The sequence below is a fragment of the Orcinus orca genome, chromosome X, assembly GCF_937001465.1.
Source record: "Orcinus orca chromosome X, mOrcOrc1.1, whole genome shotgun sequence".
Classification (NCBI taxonomy): domain Eukaryota; kingdom Metazoa; phylum Chordata; class Mammalia; order Artiodactyla; family Delphinidae; genus Orcinus; species Orcinus orca.
The window spans coordinates 96,675,576-96,695,252 of record NC_064580.1 but is presented as its reverse complement, the minus strand read 5'-3'; the positions used below and the strand labels follow the sequence as shown (position 1 = coordinate 96,695,252).

The window sequence follows — 19,677 nt, the reverse complement described above, 5'->3', positions numbered from 1 at the left end:
GGTTTTTGTTCTCCTCACCGCTACCAAGATGTTGCTGTTTATTGGGGAACTGCTCCAACCTTCAGTATTCATTACTATGAACTTATTAAACCTCTGGGAAAGGCAGGGCCCTACTCCAACTAATGCTTGAAGTTGGGGCCATGTCAGGCACTCTGGCAGAGCAAAGAATAAGAGAGTTTAGGGACAGAGTGAACTTGCCACCTTTGGAAGCTCTAGCATGGCACGAGCAGTCTGCCCTACCAATCATCTTCCCTTCCGCCAAAGCGACCTTTGAGTGCAGAAGTAGTTATACAAGTCTTCCCTGAAGAGGTGACACTGCAGCTGGGCCGTGAAGGGTGGACAGAAGGAAAATAGATGAAGGGGAGAAAGGGAGAAGCATTCTAAACTGAAAAATATGAACTACTTTCCAAAGAACAGCTCAGATACTGAACCAAAACAAAGATGAAACTCAAACCAATCAACAGTGACTTTTGTTTAGCAGCTCTAGAAAGCGTGCAGCAGGAGAGGAGGCTGGAAATGATGGCCAAAATGCAGTGGGAAAGGTGGTTTCTTTGCCCTTCAAGACCACTCAATCACAAATACACTCGTGACCCTTCTGACTCCTAAATTCACCTCTCTGGGACCCTCAGGAAATCCAAAGCAGAGACTCTAGGTTTGATAGATGGCTCTGCCCAGAACTCAGCTGCTTGGCTAAAGAAATCACTCCTGGTGGGCTCCCCACTGAGATAGGGGGATAGGGCAAATGGAGTCAGCCGGAAGTTGAGCTATATAAGGATTCTTAGTGAACGTGATGGGCTCAGAAGTGACTCTCTAGTCACCACTCAGAATCCGGCAATATTTGAGAAGTTCTACAGGATAGTGAAAGACGGTTGTCTTAGTCAGTTTGGGCCGCTGTAACAAAAATAGCATAGACTAATGGCTTAAACAACAAACGTTTATTTCTCACAGTCCTAGGGGCTAGAAAGACCAAGATCAAGGTGCCAGCAGATCTGGTGTCTGGTGAGAGACCACTTCCTGGCTTGTGGATAGTCGTCTTCATCCTGTGTCCTCATACGGCTGAGAGCAGAGGTCATCTCCCCGTTGTCTCTTCTTAGAAGGGCATTAATCCCATTCATGAGGGCCCCAACTCCCAAAGACCCCCACGTCAAAGTACCATCACATTGGGGATTAGGTTTTCAACATATGAATTTGGTGAAGGGGACACAAACATTCAGCCTATAACAGGCACTGTAAGGAATAGGCAGCCCCAACCTGCCTTCTGCCTTCCATAAACTCTATCATCTACAGCTAATAGTAATGTAACAGTAACAGCATTCATTGAGCACTAACATGCGTCTGGTACTATGCTGAGCGCGTTATGGGTCTCACCTCATTTGATCCTCACAACAACCTGTGAGGTAGGTACTATTATCAGCCCCATTTTATCGATATGTGAACCGAGGCTCAAGAATGTTAAATGACCTGCTCAGCTAATAAGTGGGATCTAATTACTAGTGGAGGTGGAATTTGAACACAATTCGGACACCCTGAAATAAGGCCTTTCCTCCCACTAGGACAGCTCTCAGAGGCTGTATTTTTAGTAAACGCCCCTACATTGAGCCGTAAGTTCTGGAATGTTTCACACTCCTTGCCCTGTGCTCTACAACCTCATTATAGATAAAGCATCAAAGGCCTAAGTTACAATTTAATTATCTAGAAAAAAAACCTATTTTCAAACATTGTCTTCCATTCTCACTGTGATATGAATTAGTCAGTAAGATGAGTGCTAAGCTCCCCTATCAAGGCCTCAATGTGATGGGACACAGAGGAGTTAAGTTTTTATGGAGGAGGAGAGTTTGGGGAAGATATGAAAATCATAGGTCTCCGCCTAAGGACAGCAGGTCTAGATAAGTCATCATTTTGAGCAACCCAGGGCAAAAAGAAGTGATAGTGTTTGGAGCGCTGACAGGAAGCAATCTAAATGGTAGGCATCATTGCTTTAGCTCATGGACCCATTTGAAGCAATACCTTTGATTTCAGTGAGCATCCCAAAGAAGAACTCACCTGAACCCACATGACCTCAGAGGGTGAGCAAGATTCTTGGAGGGAAACTATACATACCCACTGTTTGGGATGCGTTAATTCTGCAAGATGTGTCACATCCTTGCTGTATGCTGTGACCTAGCTTGACCAGGATGCAGTGCCCAGCTGTTCTTCCCTCCTTGGAGGAGCACAGGAGGTTTCCCATTAGCACCTTTCTTTGCCTGCTTTCTTCCTAGCTGGGCCAAGGCCCAGCTGTCAGCTCAAATTTACAGACCTTATTTAAAACAATTTGTTTCAGAGAGCAGTGTAATAGCCCCCCACTCTCCCCAAAGGGGCTAAATAGTGTCTGTAAGAGAAAACCGTCTCATTGTAGTCACACTGGGAACACAAGAGTCCTAGCTAGGGTCTGTCCCACTAGTAGGAATAGAGCTGGCTTCTATGACCAGCTCTGTAGGATTGATTTTCCACGGTTGGAAGGGACCCAAAATGGTCATCAAGTTTAGCCCCTCGCCTTGAGTTAGAGTTTTTTTTAAACATACACTCTTCAAATTTAATTTTTCAGTGGGAAATACATTTGTATCATTCAAGAATATGAATGCATATGTGTGTATGTGTATATATGATTATATATGTTTACGCTCATAAAGGTATATGTAAAAGTATGCAGTAAGATGTCTAATTCACCCCTGTCCCACATCCATTCAATTCTTACCTTTCTCCTCAAAACACAGTCTCCCCTTATAACTTTTAGTATTTTCCTATGTATCCTTCCAGATTTTCTTTATGAAAATATAAGCAAATATGAATACGTACTCTTAAAAAATTATATTCTCTTTATATAAAAGGCAGTATATTATCCAAATCATTTTGCACTTTGTGATTTTTTTCATTTAATAATCTGTTTTTCTGTATTAGTGCATAGAGAGCTTACGCATTCTTTTATACGACTACAGACTATTTCATTGTATTAATGAACCACCACATATTTAACCAGATGTCTACTGATGGCCACAGAAGTTGTTTCCAATCTTTTGCCATCACGAACAATGGTGCAGTGAATAACTTTTAGATTCTTCACGCACACGCAAGTATATCTGTAGCGTGAATTCTTAAAAGTAGGATTGCTGGGTCAAAAATACACATATATATATTTTTTATTTGCCACATCAACAACTTTATTTTCTCGCATAGAATTCAGGTATAAGCATGAAAAGTAGATTAGTTTTCAAAACCTTAGTTCTTCTTAAGGCTTATGTTAAATATCTTCTTTCCACCTAGCTTTGTGCTGGGTACTATGGTGTGGACAAAAGAACAGAACCCATAAACTACAACCTCAAATAGTTTATAACTGGTTTGGAGAAATAAAATATATCTACATATAACGAGCAGAGAGAATATTAAAGCCATATTTATGACAGAATCCATGTCAAAAGAGTAACTGTTTTACTTTCACTTTAGATGAAATGATAAGCTTTGGAAACATTTATTTAAAAGACAAGTGTATCCCTCACACTCTTCCTTGGACCTCCTTTTAATTTTTGTTATATACATGTACATTCAGAAAATACATATATTTTAAAATTGAATGATATTGCTAAATTGCCTCCATAGTGTTTGTATCAATTCTCCACAGCCTTGCTGAGAGAGTTTATTAATCAAACTTTAGGATTTTTGCAAATCTGATAAGAAAAATGGTTATCTTGGTGTCGTTTTTTTAATTGAGGTATAATTGACATATTATATTCATTTCAGGTGTACAACATAATGGTTCAATATCTGTTTATATTGCAAAATGATCAACTCAATAAGTCTAGTTAACATCTGTCCCCATATATAGTTACAAAGTTTTTTCTTGTGATGAGGACTTTTAAGGTTTATTCTCTTAGCAACTTTAAAATATGCAGTACGATATTATTAAGTCTACTCACCATGATGTACATTCCATTCCCAACACCCCCCCACCCCCCTGCGTCTGGCAACCACCAATCTGTTCTCTATATCTACAAGCTTTTTTTTTTTAAGATTCCGTGTATAAATGAGATCCTACAGCATTTGTCTTTCTCTATCTGACTTATTTCACTTAGCATAATGCCCTCAAGGTCCACCCATGTTGTCGCAAATGGCAAGATTTCATTCTCTTTTTTTATGGCTGAATAGTATTCGTGTGTGTGTGTGTGTGTGTCTGTCTGTCTGTCTGTCTCAAGGAAATTAAAGGGAACATAACCTCTTCTTCCAAGCCCTCTACCTTCATCTCCATATTACCCTCTCCACCACCACCTCCAGAATGGACTGTGGCTGTGCTGGGACTACACCACTAGAATGAGAGAGAACCAGACAGGAAACACTGGCATCAGGCTCAGCCGTCGAGAATAAAATAGGAACCTGAGTAACAGTAGCAATGGCAAAAGAAGGGAGGGCTCGGAGTCAAGGAGATTAGCAACCATACTTGGGAGCTCTGGACAGGTTTGCATTTATCTCATAACCACTGGGAGCTGACTTACAAGTGGCCTTTCTGACTAGCCCAGAACTGGCCCACTAAGGAAGTAGAAATTTGAGGGTAGGGAGAGTGGAGAAGAGAGCCACCAGCATGAGGATGTTGGGTTCCAGAGGGTGGGAGGAGGGGTAGTACTAGGAGGGAGAGATTGGTGTATCAAAGGAAGTGGGAAAGGACCACAGACTTTTTGGTAAAACTTGCCAGTTGCTCTGAAGGGGGGAAAAAAGCCTGTCACAAGGTTATTCACACTGAGATGTTACTGACAATGTGTATCCTCTCGGAGAAGTTTGGGGATTATAAAATCTGATTGCCGAAAGGCAATCACTAATCCAAAAGAATGAACTTCTAATGATGGCATTTTAGGCATCCATGAGAGAAAAGGTGGTAAGAGACATTTAGGATAAGGGAGTGTTTTCTGAGCACCCCAGAAATTATAGTTCTGCTTACATATAAGATCATCGCTCATGGGGGAGAAGGAACAGTTCCTTTTGGCAACACAATTGTAGTCAGATGGCTGAGTGCTGGTCTGCTTACCCGACAGCGTCCTTCCCCCACTCCTCCTCGGAGTGCTGTGTGGGATTTGATGGGAAATGGGAAATGGCAGAGGCTAGAAGCCATGCAACCTGGTCACTTCTGTTGTAGCATTCCCCTGAGGGCTCCTGAAGCCAGCCTTGCTTCAGACTGATTTTCTGCCAGATTTCGGCCAGGAATGCAGAATGTGTTCCAAGGATTGTTGGTTAGAAGCCCAGCCACCTTGGAAAATCTGGGAAGGGAGCGTGTAGAGTCTGAGGTGGCTTTTCTTGCCTCTGGAGTTCCTTGCATGCTGTTAGCCCTCCAGAGATGCAAGGGGAGATTTGAGTCCCATATCCTATTCTTAGATAGAAAAGTCAAGGCCCAAAGAGGTAAAGTGACTTGTTCAAGGTTATGGGAGGTGGGTACCCGAGCTGGGATTATGACTCAGTGATGCTGCCCCCCTCAGTTTTTAAAAACTTTCTTTTCTTTAGTAAAAATTGTATATATTTAAGGTATACAACATGCTGATTTGATATACATACACAGATTGAAATGATTACTGCAGTTAAGCTAATTAACATCATCTCCTCCTCGCCTGGTTACCATCTATTTTTGTGATGAGAGCACCTGAAATCTACTGTCTTAGCAAATTTCCAGTATACAATGCAGTATTATTAACTATAGCCATCATGCTATACTTTAGATCTCTAGACTTACGCATCCTACATAACTGCAACCTTGTACCCTTTGACCAATATCTCCCCATTTCTCGCACCTCCCTGCCCCTGGTAACCACCATTCTAATCTCTGCTTCTATATATTCAAATTTTTTAGATTTTACGTTTAAGTGAGATTATGCAGGTTTTTTTTCTTTCTGTAACTGGCTTACTTCACTTAGCATAATGTCCTTCAGGTTCAACCATGTCGTTGCAAATGGCAGGACGTCCTTTTAAGGGGATGGGATGGACACTTAAGTTGTCTCCATATCTTGCCTACTGTGAATAATGCTGCAATAAACATAGGATACAACAAACATGAGAATGCAGATATCTCTTCCAGGGACTGAGTTCATTTCCTTTCTGCCCTCCAGTTTTGACACCCACTGTGTGAAAAGAACAGGAAACTTCAAGGCAGGAAAACTATATTTCTCAGTTGGCTCTTCTATTAATAGCTGTGTGACATGGACCAAACCTTTTGAGGTATCAATAGCCTCATTTTCATCATTCTCCCCTCACCCCATTAGGGATCTTAGAAGAATGCAATAATAATAGGAAGAAGTTAAGATAAATTTCTTGTGTAAAATTAGCATTAAGCATAACCATAATTGGTTTCCTTTTCTTTGATTCTGTTTTGTCTTCTTCTTTTTTGCTTTCTCTCCATCTCTTGTTGAGTACATTAATGCACTCCAATGAGATCCTGAGAACAATTTCATTGTTTTTATTCAAACAGTTGTATTGAGGTATAATTTACCCACCATAAAATGGACTCATTTTCATCATAGTTTTGAGTGATGGGAAAGAAAGAATGGTCTCTTTTTTAAAAAAATTTTTATTGAAGTATAGTTGATTTACAATATTGTGTCATTTTCAGGTATACAGCAAATTGATTCAGTTATATATGTGTGTGTGTGTGTGTTTGTGTGTGTGTATATATATATATATTTATATTTCAGGTTATTTTCCATTATAGGTTATTACAAGATATTGAACATAGTTCCTTGTGTTATACCGTAATTCCTGTTGTTTATCTACTTTATGTATAGTAGTTTGTATCTGTTAATCCCATATTCCTAATTTATCCCTCCCCCCCACCTTTCCCCTTTGGTAACCATAATTTTGTTTTCTATGTCTGTTAGTCTGTTCCTGTTTTGTATATAGATTCATTTGTACAGTAATTTTTTTTTAGATTCCACATATAAGTAATACCATATAATATTTGTCTTTCTCTGCCTGACTTACTTCACTTAGTATGATAATCTCTAGGTCCATCCATCTTGCTGCAAATGGCAATATTTCATTCTTTTTATGGCTGAGTAATATTCCATTGTAAATATATACCACATCTTTTTTAAATTAATTAATTATTAATTAATTAATTTTTGGCTGCGTTGGGTCTTTGTTGTTGCACACCAGTTTTCTCTAAGTTGCGGCGAGCGGGAGCTACTCTTCGTTGTGGTGAGCGGGCTTCTCATTGCAGTGGCTTCTCTTGTTACGGAGCACGGGCACTAGGTGCATGGGCTTCAGTAGTTGTGGCACGCGGGCTCAGTAGTTGTGGCTCGTGGGCTTAGTAGCTCTGTGGCATGTGGGATCTTCCCGGGCTAGGGCTCGAACCCATCAGGCAGATTCTTAACCACTGCGCCACCAGGGAAGTCTCTATACTACATCTTCTTGAACCAGTTGTCTGTTGATGGGCACTTGGGTTGTTTCCATGTCTTGGCTATTGTAAATAGTGCTGCTATGAACATTGGGGTGCATGTATCTTTTCAAATTAGAGTTTTCTCTGGATATCTGCCCAGGAGTGGGATTGCAGGATCATATGGTAACTCTATTTTTAATTTTTTAAGGAACCTCCATACTGTTTTCCCTAGTGGCTGCACCAATTTACATTCCCACCAACAATGTAGAAGAGTTACCAGGATGGTCTAACTTTTTAAGCCTCCCTCTAATGAAACCCACAACTCTGCTAACTTCTGTTCTTCCACTATCCCACAGCATGTACTTTCGAAGCTCTGCTTGTAGATAATAACAATTATCTATTGTTAATTTGTACACTGATGGTTAGTTTAACCTGGGCACTTGTTCACTGATATTTGGTGTGTGTATATGTGTGTGTATGTGTGTGCACAGCATGTACTTTAAGGAAGCCCAATGAAAAGACTTCTCGAAACCATTCACTTAGAGTCAGCTCACCAAGTGCATTGACCTTTTTGCTACATGGCAACCCTGTGCCAGACTCCATGGAGAAAGACACGTGCAAGGCGGAGTCCCAAGTCTTCAAAAAGCAATATATACAAATGTATATATGGGTTGGTAGGAAAAAATGGAATTTAGAGACAGAGGACCAGATATCAATTCCCTTTTTCATCACTCACTACCTTTGTGACTTCAGATAAGTCATTCAACATCAGAGACTTGTCACCCTCAAATGAAAAACGAAGATAAGAATCTGCCTTACTTGCTTCACAGTGTTCTTATGGGGCTCCATTGTAATAACGTATGTGAAAGCTCTTTGTAAATTGTTGGCTAGGTGACTATAATTCGCAAATATGAGTTACAGTAATATTCAAGTGCCAAATGGTGTGCCTCAGACATCAGATGCTTTGAGAGGTGCAGATCGTGGGCTGGAGCTGTTAGGGACTACTTCATGGAGGAAAGTGGACTTTTGCTGAGCCTTCAGAATCAGACAGGACTTCAATAGGTGGAAAAGAGTGGCAAGGAGGGGGCAATCTTGGTGGAGAGACTAAAAAGAAGCAAAGACTCCAGAGGCTAGAACAAGCATACAAGCATATACCAAGTGTTATAAAACATGGGAGGGGTTAAAGTTACCAGGGTAGTTATAATAGGTGGTTCCTTATCAGAAAAGACTCCCTCCTTCCAGGCAAGTTAATACCTTATTCATCTAACACTGTTAACTCCATCAAGGCAGGGGCCTTGTCCTTCTTCAGTGATATCTCTTTAGTGCCTGTCACAGTGCCTGGTACGTAGTAGGTGCTCAATAAATGCCCCAAATTTGAAGGAATGGATGGATAGTCACATGTCACTTGTTATTCCTGTCTGGCTGCTTTAATATTATCGAAGTCATCAGCCACTGAATTAGGGACCATTTTTAACTCTCTCCGTGTGGTACAGCCCCATCTGCTGTTGGGATTTGTGAAATTCTTGGCAATGATGCCAATACTCGGTGTGGTTTTTCTCCACCCTGTCCCAGAAGACTCCTTACCCCCAGCGAACAATAAGGTGACCAGCAAGTCGTGTGAGTACAACGGGACCACTTACCAACACGGTGAGCTGTTCATGGCTGAAGGGCTCTTTCAGAACCGGCAACCCAACCAATGCACACAGTGCAGCTGTTCGGTAAGACCCTGTATCTTAATGTCTCTGCTATCCCCTACCCAAATAAGAGCGCTTCCATACTTGTACTTTTAGTTTAAGCCTACACTGTAGGGTGCTTGATTGGAAGATGAATCGCATCTAAATCATGAGCCTTCCTGACCTTAATCAACCCTGATCAACTCCGTTGAAGAGGTCAGACCCAGTCATATCCCGGTCTTAAAACTTTAGCACTGCTTAAAAGGACAAAAATGAGTTGATAATCTTGATCTGTACTTCTTTTCACAATAATTACACCACCAGAGCCTTCATCTGAAGAACTCAGTCATTTGATAAGCCTTGGAAATGCCATGGGTGGAAAAGCCACTGGCACCATCTGGGGCCACTCAGTCCAATTCACAAGAAAATGGGGTGTCTCTCGGTTCCCATCTCTGAAATATTCCACTAACCAGTCAGTTCCTGGTGCCCTGCAATGAGAAAAGTCTCTCGACAAATGCTTGATCATGATGATTCCTGTGACATTATTTGTCAAAAGAATTGTATACTTCATGAATGAGGTATACTGATTACATCATCATCTAATTGTGCGGCCCAGAGAATGTAATAAATAGAACCAGAAAAATGGAGTAAAATTGGGTGTTTAAGCTGAAGTATGAGGGGATGAAGTTAGATGTAGAAACAACTTTTCCGCCTATAAAGGGTATGAAACACTGGATTGACAAGGGAAGCTAAAGAATCTCTTTGCTTAGGGATTTTTAGTAAAAATATAGCATCTCAGTAGTTTGGGAGAATTTGGTCGTAGCCATGCTTCCCTAATGACCTTTCAGGAACCCTCCTAGCTCCAGAACAGTATGCTTCTAAGAACTAAGATCAAGGCTCAAGGAATGATGTTTGGAACATAGAATTTTAGGGAATGAATATTATGCAAGGACAAACATAACCAGCAAGTGCATTCGATCCTCTCCCTCGCCTTGTGCTGGACTGAGCTGTCCATTCAGATGATCTTTTATAGTTTTGTATCACCCCCAAAGAGCTTGTCTACTTGTTTTGGAAGGGAGAACTCTAGTGAGTGTTACGGAAGGCAGGTATTGTGCAAATCTGCATTCCCCCAAAGCCCCAACATCCAGCTGAAGCACGATAGGGACCAGAATGGACAGAGAAGAGAGGGGCAAGACTGTATTTGGTGGTTGGAGTCTCACGGCAGCCCTCACGCTGACTACTTTGTTTCATCTTAGACCAGCATGCCTGATGAGAATTGCCATCTCCTGTGACTTAGTCTCTGGCATGGAGAAGTAGTAAATAGAAAAAATATAACGCATCATAAAAGTTAGGAAGTGCATATAACTGACTGTGGAAGAGCATGGGGGAAGGACGTTTGAGCCCCTACTCATCCCAGGTACTGAGCTAAAGCCTTTACATGTACTGCAGCTCCTTCTGACCTTAATTCTGTTCCTCTTTGGCAGGAGGGCAATGTGTACTGTGGTCTCAAGACTTGCCCCAAGTTAACCTGTGCATTCCCAGTGTCTGTTCCTGATTCCTGCTGCCGGGTGTGCAGAGGTAGGTATCCTGTTTCCCAAGACCCCAGGTCCCGCCATCCTGAGTAGCAAGATTTAGAAGAGGAAAATACCTGTCCAGTGTCCTAGGGAAAGGGAATTTTCTATGGTAGCCTTAGATTCTAAGGATGCTTTCAATCACAAAAGGAAAAAATAAAAGCACTGCTTTTAAGGGTCACTCCCTGAAAGAAACTGCACTGGGCTGGAGTGCAGCCGGGGGAGAGGGGTGAGAGTCATCTAATGTGAAAGTATCTTTGTCTCTCCTTCCTTAATCCCTTCTAGCTTGGCCCCTACATTATTGTATTGTAAAACACAGGGCATTTCCATACACAGCCTTAGAAGGAAGAATGGGCCTCCCAAAGCACTGATGTGACCATTTTGAAGATTAGGCAGGGCAGAAGTAGGTGTATTTTTTAAATCCCACAGTAAAGTGGTGACAAACTTAATAAAAGCAAAATGGAAAGCATCGTCTTCTCAAATTATATCCAAAATGGAATCATCATCTTCTCAAGCCAGTTTTTTCTTCTTTGGGTTTCATTTCTTTGATGACAGTACCAATTTTTTTTTCTTTAGGTTTCCAAGATCAAACATAATCACCTTTAATTTCTCTTTTATTGCCTCTTCTCAAATTACCAAATCTATCAGCAGTCCTCTATATCCCCCCTTTTCCCCCTTTCCCTCCTAATTTTGTCTTCTTTCCTTCCATCCAATGTGCTTATTGAATGTCTACTATATGCTTGGCACTGTGCTAGAAACTGGATGCGTAATGGTAAATATAGTAGACATACAGGGCACTGCTAGACTATATGGCATCTTTATGTGAATTACAGAAAGGATCCCCTTACTTAAGATACTTGACTGCCATTTCACCAGAAAATCCTTGTGAATGTACCTCCTTAGCTGAGGCACCCTTGTGCAGGACACAACCTGTACAACCGTATGTGGCATACATAGCAGCCAGGATATGTTCTTTGCTCTTATGGAACTCACATTTTACCTGAGAAGACAAATAATAAACAAACAAGCAAACAAATACCTAAATATAAACAGTGTGAGTACTGTGAAGGAAATAAACAAAGGACCAAGATAGAAAATAAGAGGTGAAGACGTTTAGGTTGAATTGTCGGAAAGGCCTCTCTGAGATGACATTTAAGCTCAGACTTGAAAGATGAAAAGGAGTCATCCATGCAAAGGTCCTGGGAGGAGAGCATTCCAGGCAGAAAGAAAAGAAAGTTCAAAGGACCAGGCAGGGAAGAGCTTATAGCATTCAAGGAGCTTAGGGACCAGTGTGGTAGGAATATAGTGATTGTGGTCATAACTGGCATGTGATGAGACTGGAGAGGTGAACAGGAAGGAGTCAGACCATGCAGGACCTTCAAGGCCATGGGAAGGAATTTGGATTTCCATTTTTAAGTGCATTGGGAACCCACGGGAAGGTTGTGCACAGGGCAAGACATGATCTAGTTGATGTGTTAAAAGATCTCACTTGTTTTTGTGTCCAGACTAGATTGGAGGGAGGAAATAAGACAAGTGGAGAGACCAGGAGGATGGGTTTAGCAGTCTCTCTGGTATGAGAGAGTGGGATTCTGGTCTGGGGACACAGTGTAGGGTAGTGGTTCAGACTGGGGGCCTCTGGAACCAGGCTGCCTTGATTCTAATCCCAGCCCTGCTACTTTCTAGCTGGGTGATCATGAGACAGGATGTACTCACCTTTCTGACAATCTTTACAGTGACAATAATGTTACCACCTACCTCCAAATGGTTGTGAGGTTTAAATGAGATAATGCAGGAAAAGGACCTAGGACACTGTCTCGCATATAGTGAGAACTAGTAATGAAAATTGGACAAATTTGAAATCCAGTAGGCCCTCCGTATCTGCAAGTGCCACGTCCGCAGATTCAACCAACCATGGTTCCAACATATCGGAGAAAAAAATAAATCCAGAGAGTTCCAAACAGCAGAACTTGAATTTGCCATGTGATGGTAACTATTTACATGGTGTTTACGTTGTATTCCCAACTATGCATATAGCGTTAACATTCTATTAGGTATTATAAGTAATCTAGAGATGATTTAAGTATGTGGGAGGATGCATGTAAGCTATATGAAAATACTATGCAACTTTATATGAGAGACAGAACATCCTCAAATTTTGGTATCCATGAAGGTCCTGGAACCAACTCCTCGCAGATACTGAGAGAAGACTGTATATTTAGAGCGTTGGTTCTCGGCTATGGGTGAATATTGGAATTATTTTGGTAAATTTATGTCCAGACTGGGGATGGGGGTGGTGGTGAGGGAGGTGATTCCAATGTGCAGCCAAGGTTGAGAGCCACTGAGTTAGAGGGAAAAGATTACAGGATTTGCTGGTAGCAAATAGGTAATTGACTCCTATACATTGCTGCCGGCTTAATCTTTCAAAGAGATAGCCTTAAGCGTGCTACACCCCTACTCAGAAGGCTTTATGCTGACACATATCGTGCTTACTCTATGCCGGTCACAATTCTGTGCACTTGACAGATATGAACTCATTTAATCCCATGACAACCCTGTGTGGGGAGTATGATTGTTATCCACATTTTTTATAGATGATGAAACTGAAGCAGAAAGAGGTTAGGATCCTCTAGGATCCTCTAGGACCAGATATGTTCAAGGTCATATAGCCGGTGAGGCAAAGAGCTAAGATTTGAACCCTGGAAGTCTGGCTCCAGACTCCAGGCTCTTAACTACTCCACTCTGCCACTAAAATGAATGGTTCCCTGTTGCCAGCAGCATACTTGTCAACCCCCGACTCTGACAGTAAAGGCCTTTCATGCTCTAGCCTCCAGTTACCTTTATAGGCCCACATTCTTCCATTCTTGCACCTCAGGTGCTACCCACATTGTTCTTGTGTTCTCTTACCTTGGTGCCTTTACTCTCTCCTCTGCCCCTCAATATCTCTCAAACTTTAGCGTGCTTCAGAATCACCTGGAGAACTTGTTGAAATTCAGATCCCTGGAGCACAACTGCAGAGATTGTTTTGGTGGCCTTGGGAAGGGCCCCTGGGATGTGCATTTAAACAGGGCCCATTGTCCATTCTGGTGCAGGTGGTCAATAGACTTTCACTTTGAGAAACCATTCCTAAGACCACATAGATGACTGGGAGTGGCCTGAAATGATGGCTTTACATCTGAATTTAGTACACTTAAACTGAGCCTATTAAAAATCGGAAACCTGAGTAAGCCAATAGAAGAGTAACCAATGTCAATCTCTGATTGGTCAGAACATCTAATTCCAACCATATGGCAAGCCAGTTTGGGGTGAATGAACAGCAGACATTTCATGATAAGGCTGGGAGGAAAAGGAGACAAAACGGCTTCCTAGGTTATATCTAACATGTACAGTAACCCTGCGAGGAGGGAATGTTGCCTTTCTCTGGAAAATCCTTTTCCTCCATCTCTGCCTGTAGAAATCCTGCCAGTTCTTGAAGACCTAGCTCAAATGCAGCCTCCTCGGATCCTAACACAGTTAGTCCTCAGGTTACATTTGAATAAACACTAGCGGGAAGGCCTTTGTCTCTTCTCTGCATTCCCACCTTCATTCCAGTTTCTCCACCCCTAAATCCTGCTTCTCCTTCAGAGGCCAGTTCCAATGCCACCTCCTCCGGGAAGCTTTTTTTTTTTTAATCCTATCATTTAGGAGTAAACTCCCTCATCTCTCTGACTCTTCAGGGCCTCACCTGTGCTTCTTCAGTAGAGTTAATCACCCGGGCACATTTTGTCTTTTATTATGTGTGCCCATGTCTTATCATCGCTACTAATGTGTGAGCTCCGTAAGGCAGAAACTATTTTGGGCTCATCTTTTTTCCCCCCACTGCACCGGGCACAGAGTAGGTGTTATTTGAATGAATGCACACTAGCTTGGAAATATTGCCAGAAAGTTAGTCATGGTTTGAATTAGATGCTACTCAAATAGGATATTATTTGTGTTTTTTCTTCCTCTGAATTACTGATTGACTGTGGTAGATGGTACTGGCTATACATTGGTTCATGGTCAGTAGGAAATTACCTGTTGTCATTCCCGATCCTCCACCTTGTTTTTTCTTCCCTACCTCACTTTAGCACACTCTAATTAATATTTCTTTTAGAAAGAAATTACCTTATTCGTAGTACCCGTACATGCTCATCCTTTTTACTATGCTGTTTGTACCAGCCCTCACAAGTCACTGTGGATTTAGTTGCAGCCTAATTTGATTTATGCTTCACTAAGGCCCTGGATCTTTCCATTCCTGTTTCTCACAGTGTGTGTACTGTCCCTCAGTACAGCTGTGACATTTCTGCCAGTAAAGCTGGGTATTTTGTTCCTCGCCTCCTTTCTCAATCTTTGCCCCAACTTAATTTGAGTCTGTTCCAAAAGGAAAAGAGTCCGTTTTTTAAAATTGAAGTATAGTTGATTTACAATATTGTGTTAGTTTCGGGTGTACAGCAAAGTGATTCAGTTATATATTTTATATATATATATATATATATATAATTTTCAGATTATTTTCCCTTATAGGCTATTATTAAAGATATTGAATGTAGTTTCTTGTACTATATAGTAAATCCTTGTTGCTTATCTATTTTATGTTAGTAGTTTGTATCTGTTAATCTCATACTCCTAATTTATCCCTCCCCACCCCCTTTCCCCTCTGGTAACTGTAAGTTTGTTTTCTATGTCTGTGAGTCTGTTTCTGTTTTGTATATAGATTCATTTGTATTATTTTTTTAGATTCTGCAGGTAAGTGATATCATATAATATTTGTCTTTCTCTGTCTGACTTACTTCACTTATGATAATCTCTAGGTCCATCCATGTTGCTGTAAATGGCAATATTTCATTCTTTTTTATGGCTGGGTAATATTCCATTACATATATGTAATGGAATTGTATGTGTGTGTGTGTGTGTGTGTGTGTGTGTGTGTGTGTATATATATATATATACATATGCCACATATTTTTAAACCAATCCTCTGTTGATGGGCACTTGGGTTGTTTCCACGTCTTAGCTACTGGAGTGCACATGTCTTTTCGAATTAGAGTTTTTGTCTTTTCCAGATATATACCGAGGAGTGGGATTGCTAAATCATATGGTAGCTCTAATTTTAGATTTTTAAGGAACCTCCATACTGCTCTCCATAGTGGCTGCACCAATTTACATTCCCATCCACAGTACACGAGGGCTCCCTTTTCTCCACACCCAGGAGAGTTCATTCTTAGCAGAGGTGTACATGTAGTTACTACGATAACCAGATAATTGCTACAATCCATTTGTTGGGCTAAGGTGATTTTGCTTGGGGAAAAATAATGTGAAATCTAAACTGAAGAGCAATTAATAAAAGAAAGGAAACTGCAAAAAGACATTATTGCATCCAATCGGCAATATAATGCGAAGGAGATAGGCTCTGAAGCCAGAAGGACATAGATTTGACGTGGCAGAGCTACTGTCCACTAGTGATGTGACCTTGGGCAAGACACTGAACCATTCAGGACCTCGGTTCTCTCAGGTGTGAAGATGATAATTATAATGTCTACAACCTATGGAAAGGTGATAAAAATTAACTGAGATGACATAGAAGCTAGGAGAAAGTCCAATACAGAGTTATTGCTTAACAAGTGATCATTATTATATTTTATATAATAATGACTCTATTTATTACCCTGGGGTTAAGTAGAATTGTACCTTCTCTATCTCTGATAGTCTTGCCTTTTTAGTTACTTAATCTCCATATAAAGAACTATATTTCTAGTCCTTCTCATGGCAACACATCCTGGGACTAACCATCTGCTCAACGGTTCTCTTGTCACAATTTAAATTTCTTTTATTTTTGTTATGTCTTCAGAAGCAACGGGTAAAAGCTAGTTGTTATTGATCATGTATTGCCCCTTCAACATACTTGACAATTCATTAAGTTCTCTCTTTGCCTTCTCTTCTCCAGCCTAAATAAACCATTCTCTTTCATCTTTCCCTCTAAAGGCTAAATCCTACACTTTCATAAAATTGATGCTTTTTTCTCTCTTTAATTTCTTTATATGTTTCAGTTGTATATAATGTGATTGAATCTCCTTTGAAGTCCTTATTTCTGAAGCACCTAGTTATTTTTTTTTCTGTTGAAATGACATTTTTAACAAAGGTATACCTTGTATAAGCGTATTACTCATACAGCAGACAACCCAGACACACTTCTCCCCTATGCTGGCTGCCCTAATTGCAGGCAAAATACCACAGAAGAAATAACCTTTTTGAGTGCTGAACTTGCAAACCTTCATATAAAGGGCCCCATTGAAGCGGGCTCTCTGCACTGTCACCAAACACTAATATGTGCCTTTCTTCCTGGGTCAGGCAGCAATCTTAGCCATGGGTTGAATCTAAACCCTAGCCTCAGTTGTTTAGACATGTCTTTGAGGCTAGGACAGTCAGGAGAGTGTTGGCAGGGTGTGTGTCATTGCTGGCATTTCAGCAAACCTCATCTGGACTGGAAGCATAGTGCAAACAGCCGCTGGAACCTTAAGGGAAACTTTATCAAAAGAAAATCTCTTCAGAGACTGTACCACGGCCACATTCTAGGCAGGCAGGCAGGCCTCACACCCAAACCCACACCCAGCTTCCCTCCACCGTTGATCATTTCTGCTTGTCTTCTTCCTATCTTGCCAAAGCAAAGGGAAGGCTGTGTTCTTGGACTCTCGGCAAGGGAGACATATTTCGGTAAGCTATCGGCTGTATTGAGAGCCAAGCCTGCATTTGGTAGACAGTGTACATATGTGGCAGTCACTCTGTGCCAAGCAGTGGTCTAAGCATTTATGTGTGTAACAGCTCATTTGCTCCTCACAACAAAGTAGGGACTATTATTTTCCTCATTTTACAGGTGAGGAAACTGAGGCAGAGAAGTTAAGTGATTTGCCCAAGGATACATGGTAATAAGTGGCAGCGCTAGAATTTTAACATTGTTGGCCTGGCTCTGGAGTCCCAGGTTCTTATGCTGTTTGGTGGGAGCCATCCAGAGGAGTGTGACAAGAGCCCCTCCTCCTGCAGGGGGTTAAAGGGAAAGAGAGGGCATGCGTGGCACACTGGTATAGGCAGATAATCCCAAGAGAGTAACCACACTGCCCACCTTTCCCCATCAAGGCCTCAACCTACCCATTCCCAACCATAGGGGAACACTCTCTCTTTCTAGGCTCAGAGAGGCCCAAGTATAAATGTCTACCTTCTTTCATTCAGCAAACATTTGTTGAGCAACCACTGAGTACCTGGCGCTGTGCTGGTACCGGAGATACAATGGTAAACAAAACAGACCGGGACTGGAACCAGTCCTTGCGGAGTTTAGTGGGAATGACAGACATTTATCAAATGTCGAGACAAGTAAATATAAAATCGCAACTGTGCCACATGCTGCAAAGGAAAGGTGTTACAAAAGCCAGTAATGGACAGGGGTCCATCTACTCAGAGAGGTGAAGGAGGACTCTGAAGACGACCATCTCTCCGGCCTCAGCTCACACCATATTCCTCTTTGCTCTCTGCATCGCAGGGTGTAGGAGGATTGACTCAAAAGTTGGGGGGATAACTGGTGGCAGTCCTATCCTCCCAGGATCCTTGACTTCTGATCCCACCATGAAACCAGCCACTCTATGTTGCAGGAGTATCTATGCTGTCCTTCCTACACTGCACCTGCTGCATGTACTCAAGTTCAGACTTCACTTCTTAAGGAACTGCTTGATCATGTTGGCCAGTGTCTACCATTTCTTACCATATTATCCAATCTCAGTTCTGCAGCTTGTTTTTAAAGGCCCTCTGTCAAACGGTCAGACCCTTCCTTAACCCACTACCCATCCTCATTTCTCTGACACCAACACACACACCTTCTCCACTAGGCTGACACTCCTCTTTTTATAATATGCCATGTTCCTCCCCACCTTTAGCCCTGTTATGTGCCTCTCTTTTTTATTCACATGAAATATTATATGTTTCAAGTGTACAACATAGCAATTCAACATTTATGTACTTTAGGAATTGATCACCACAATAAGTTTAGTAACCATCTATCACCATACAAAGTTATTACAATATTATTGATTATATTCCCTATGTTGTATATTATATCTCCGTGACTTATTTATTTTATAACTGGAAGTTTGTACCCCTTCATCCCTTTCGTCCATTTCACCCATACCCCACCCCGCCTCCACTCTGGTGACCACTAGTTTGTTCTCTGTATCTGTGGGTCAGCTTCTGTTTTGTTTTGTTTTGTTTTGTTTGTTTTGTGTTTTAGATTCCACATAGAATAGATCATATGGCATTTGTCTTTCTCTGTCTGGCTTGTTTCACTTGGAAAAATGCCCTCAAGGTCCATCCATGTTGTCACAAATGGCAAGATTTCATTCTTTTTTATGGCTGAATAATATTCCTCTGTGTATGTGTGTGTGTGTGTGTGTGTGTATCATGTTTTCATTATCTCGTCACCTGTCGATGGACATTTGAGTTGTTTCCATATCTTGGCTATTGTAAATAATGCTGCAATGAACATAAGGGGGCATGTATCTTTTCTAATTAGTGTTTTCATTTTCTTCTGATAAATACCCACAAGTGGAATTGCAGGATTGTATGGTAGTTCTATTTTTAATTTTTTGAGGAACCTCCATATGTTTTCCATAGTGGCTGCACCAGTTTACGTTCCCACCAACAGTGCACAAGGGTTTCCTTTTCTCCACATCCTCACCGACACATACTGTTTCTTGTCTTCTTCATAATAGTTATCCTGACAGGTGTCAGGTAATATCTCGTTGTGGTTTGATTTGCATTTCCCTGATGATTAGTGATGTTGAGCATCTTTTCCTGTATCTGTTGGCCTTCTGTATGTCTTCCTTGGAAAAATGCCTGTTCAGGTCCCTCGCTCATTTCTTAATCAGATTATTTTTTTTGATATTGAGATATGTGAGTTCTTTATATATTTTGGATATTAAACCCATATCAGATATATCATTTGCAAATATCTTCTCCCATTCAGTAGGCTGCCTTTTCTTTCTTTTTTTTT

At 41.3% G+C, this 19,677-nt stretch overlaps 1 protein-coding gene across 4 annotated transcripts in view; it reads left to right on the top strand.

Annotated features, from left to right (window-relative positions):
• CHRDL1 (chordin like 1) overlaps window positions 1-19,677 on the top strand; it is a 115,486-nt gene that overhangs the window by 56,431 nt on the left and 39,378 nt on the right. For 2 of the 4 annotated variants that reach the window (XM_033408818.2, XM_012537348.3), the window contains exons 5-6: window positions 8,960-9,102; window positions 10,542-10,635. In XM_033408818.2, coding sequence (XP_033264709.1) covers window positions 8,960-9,102; window positions 10,542-10,635 — 237 coding nt within the window. Of the gene's footprint in view, window positions 1-8,956; window positions 9,103-10,541; window positions 10,636-19,677 lie in introns of all 4 variants that reach the window. The other 2 variants (XM_033408817.2, XM_004281537.3) reach the window with 1 other exon arrangement.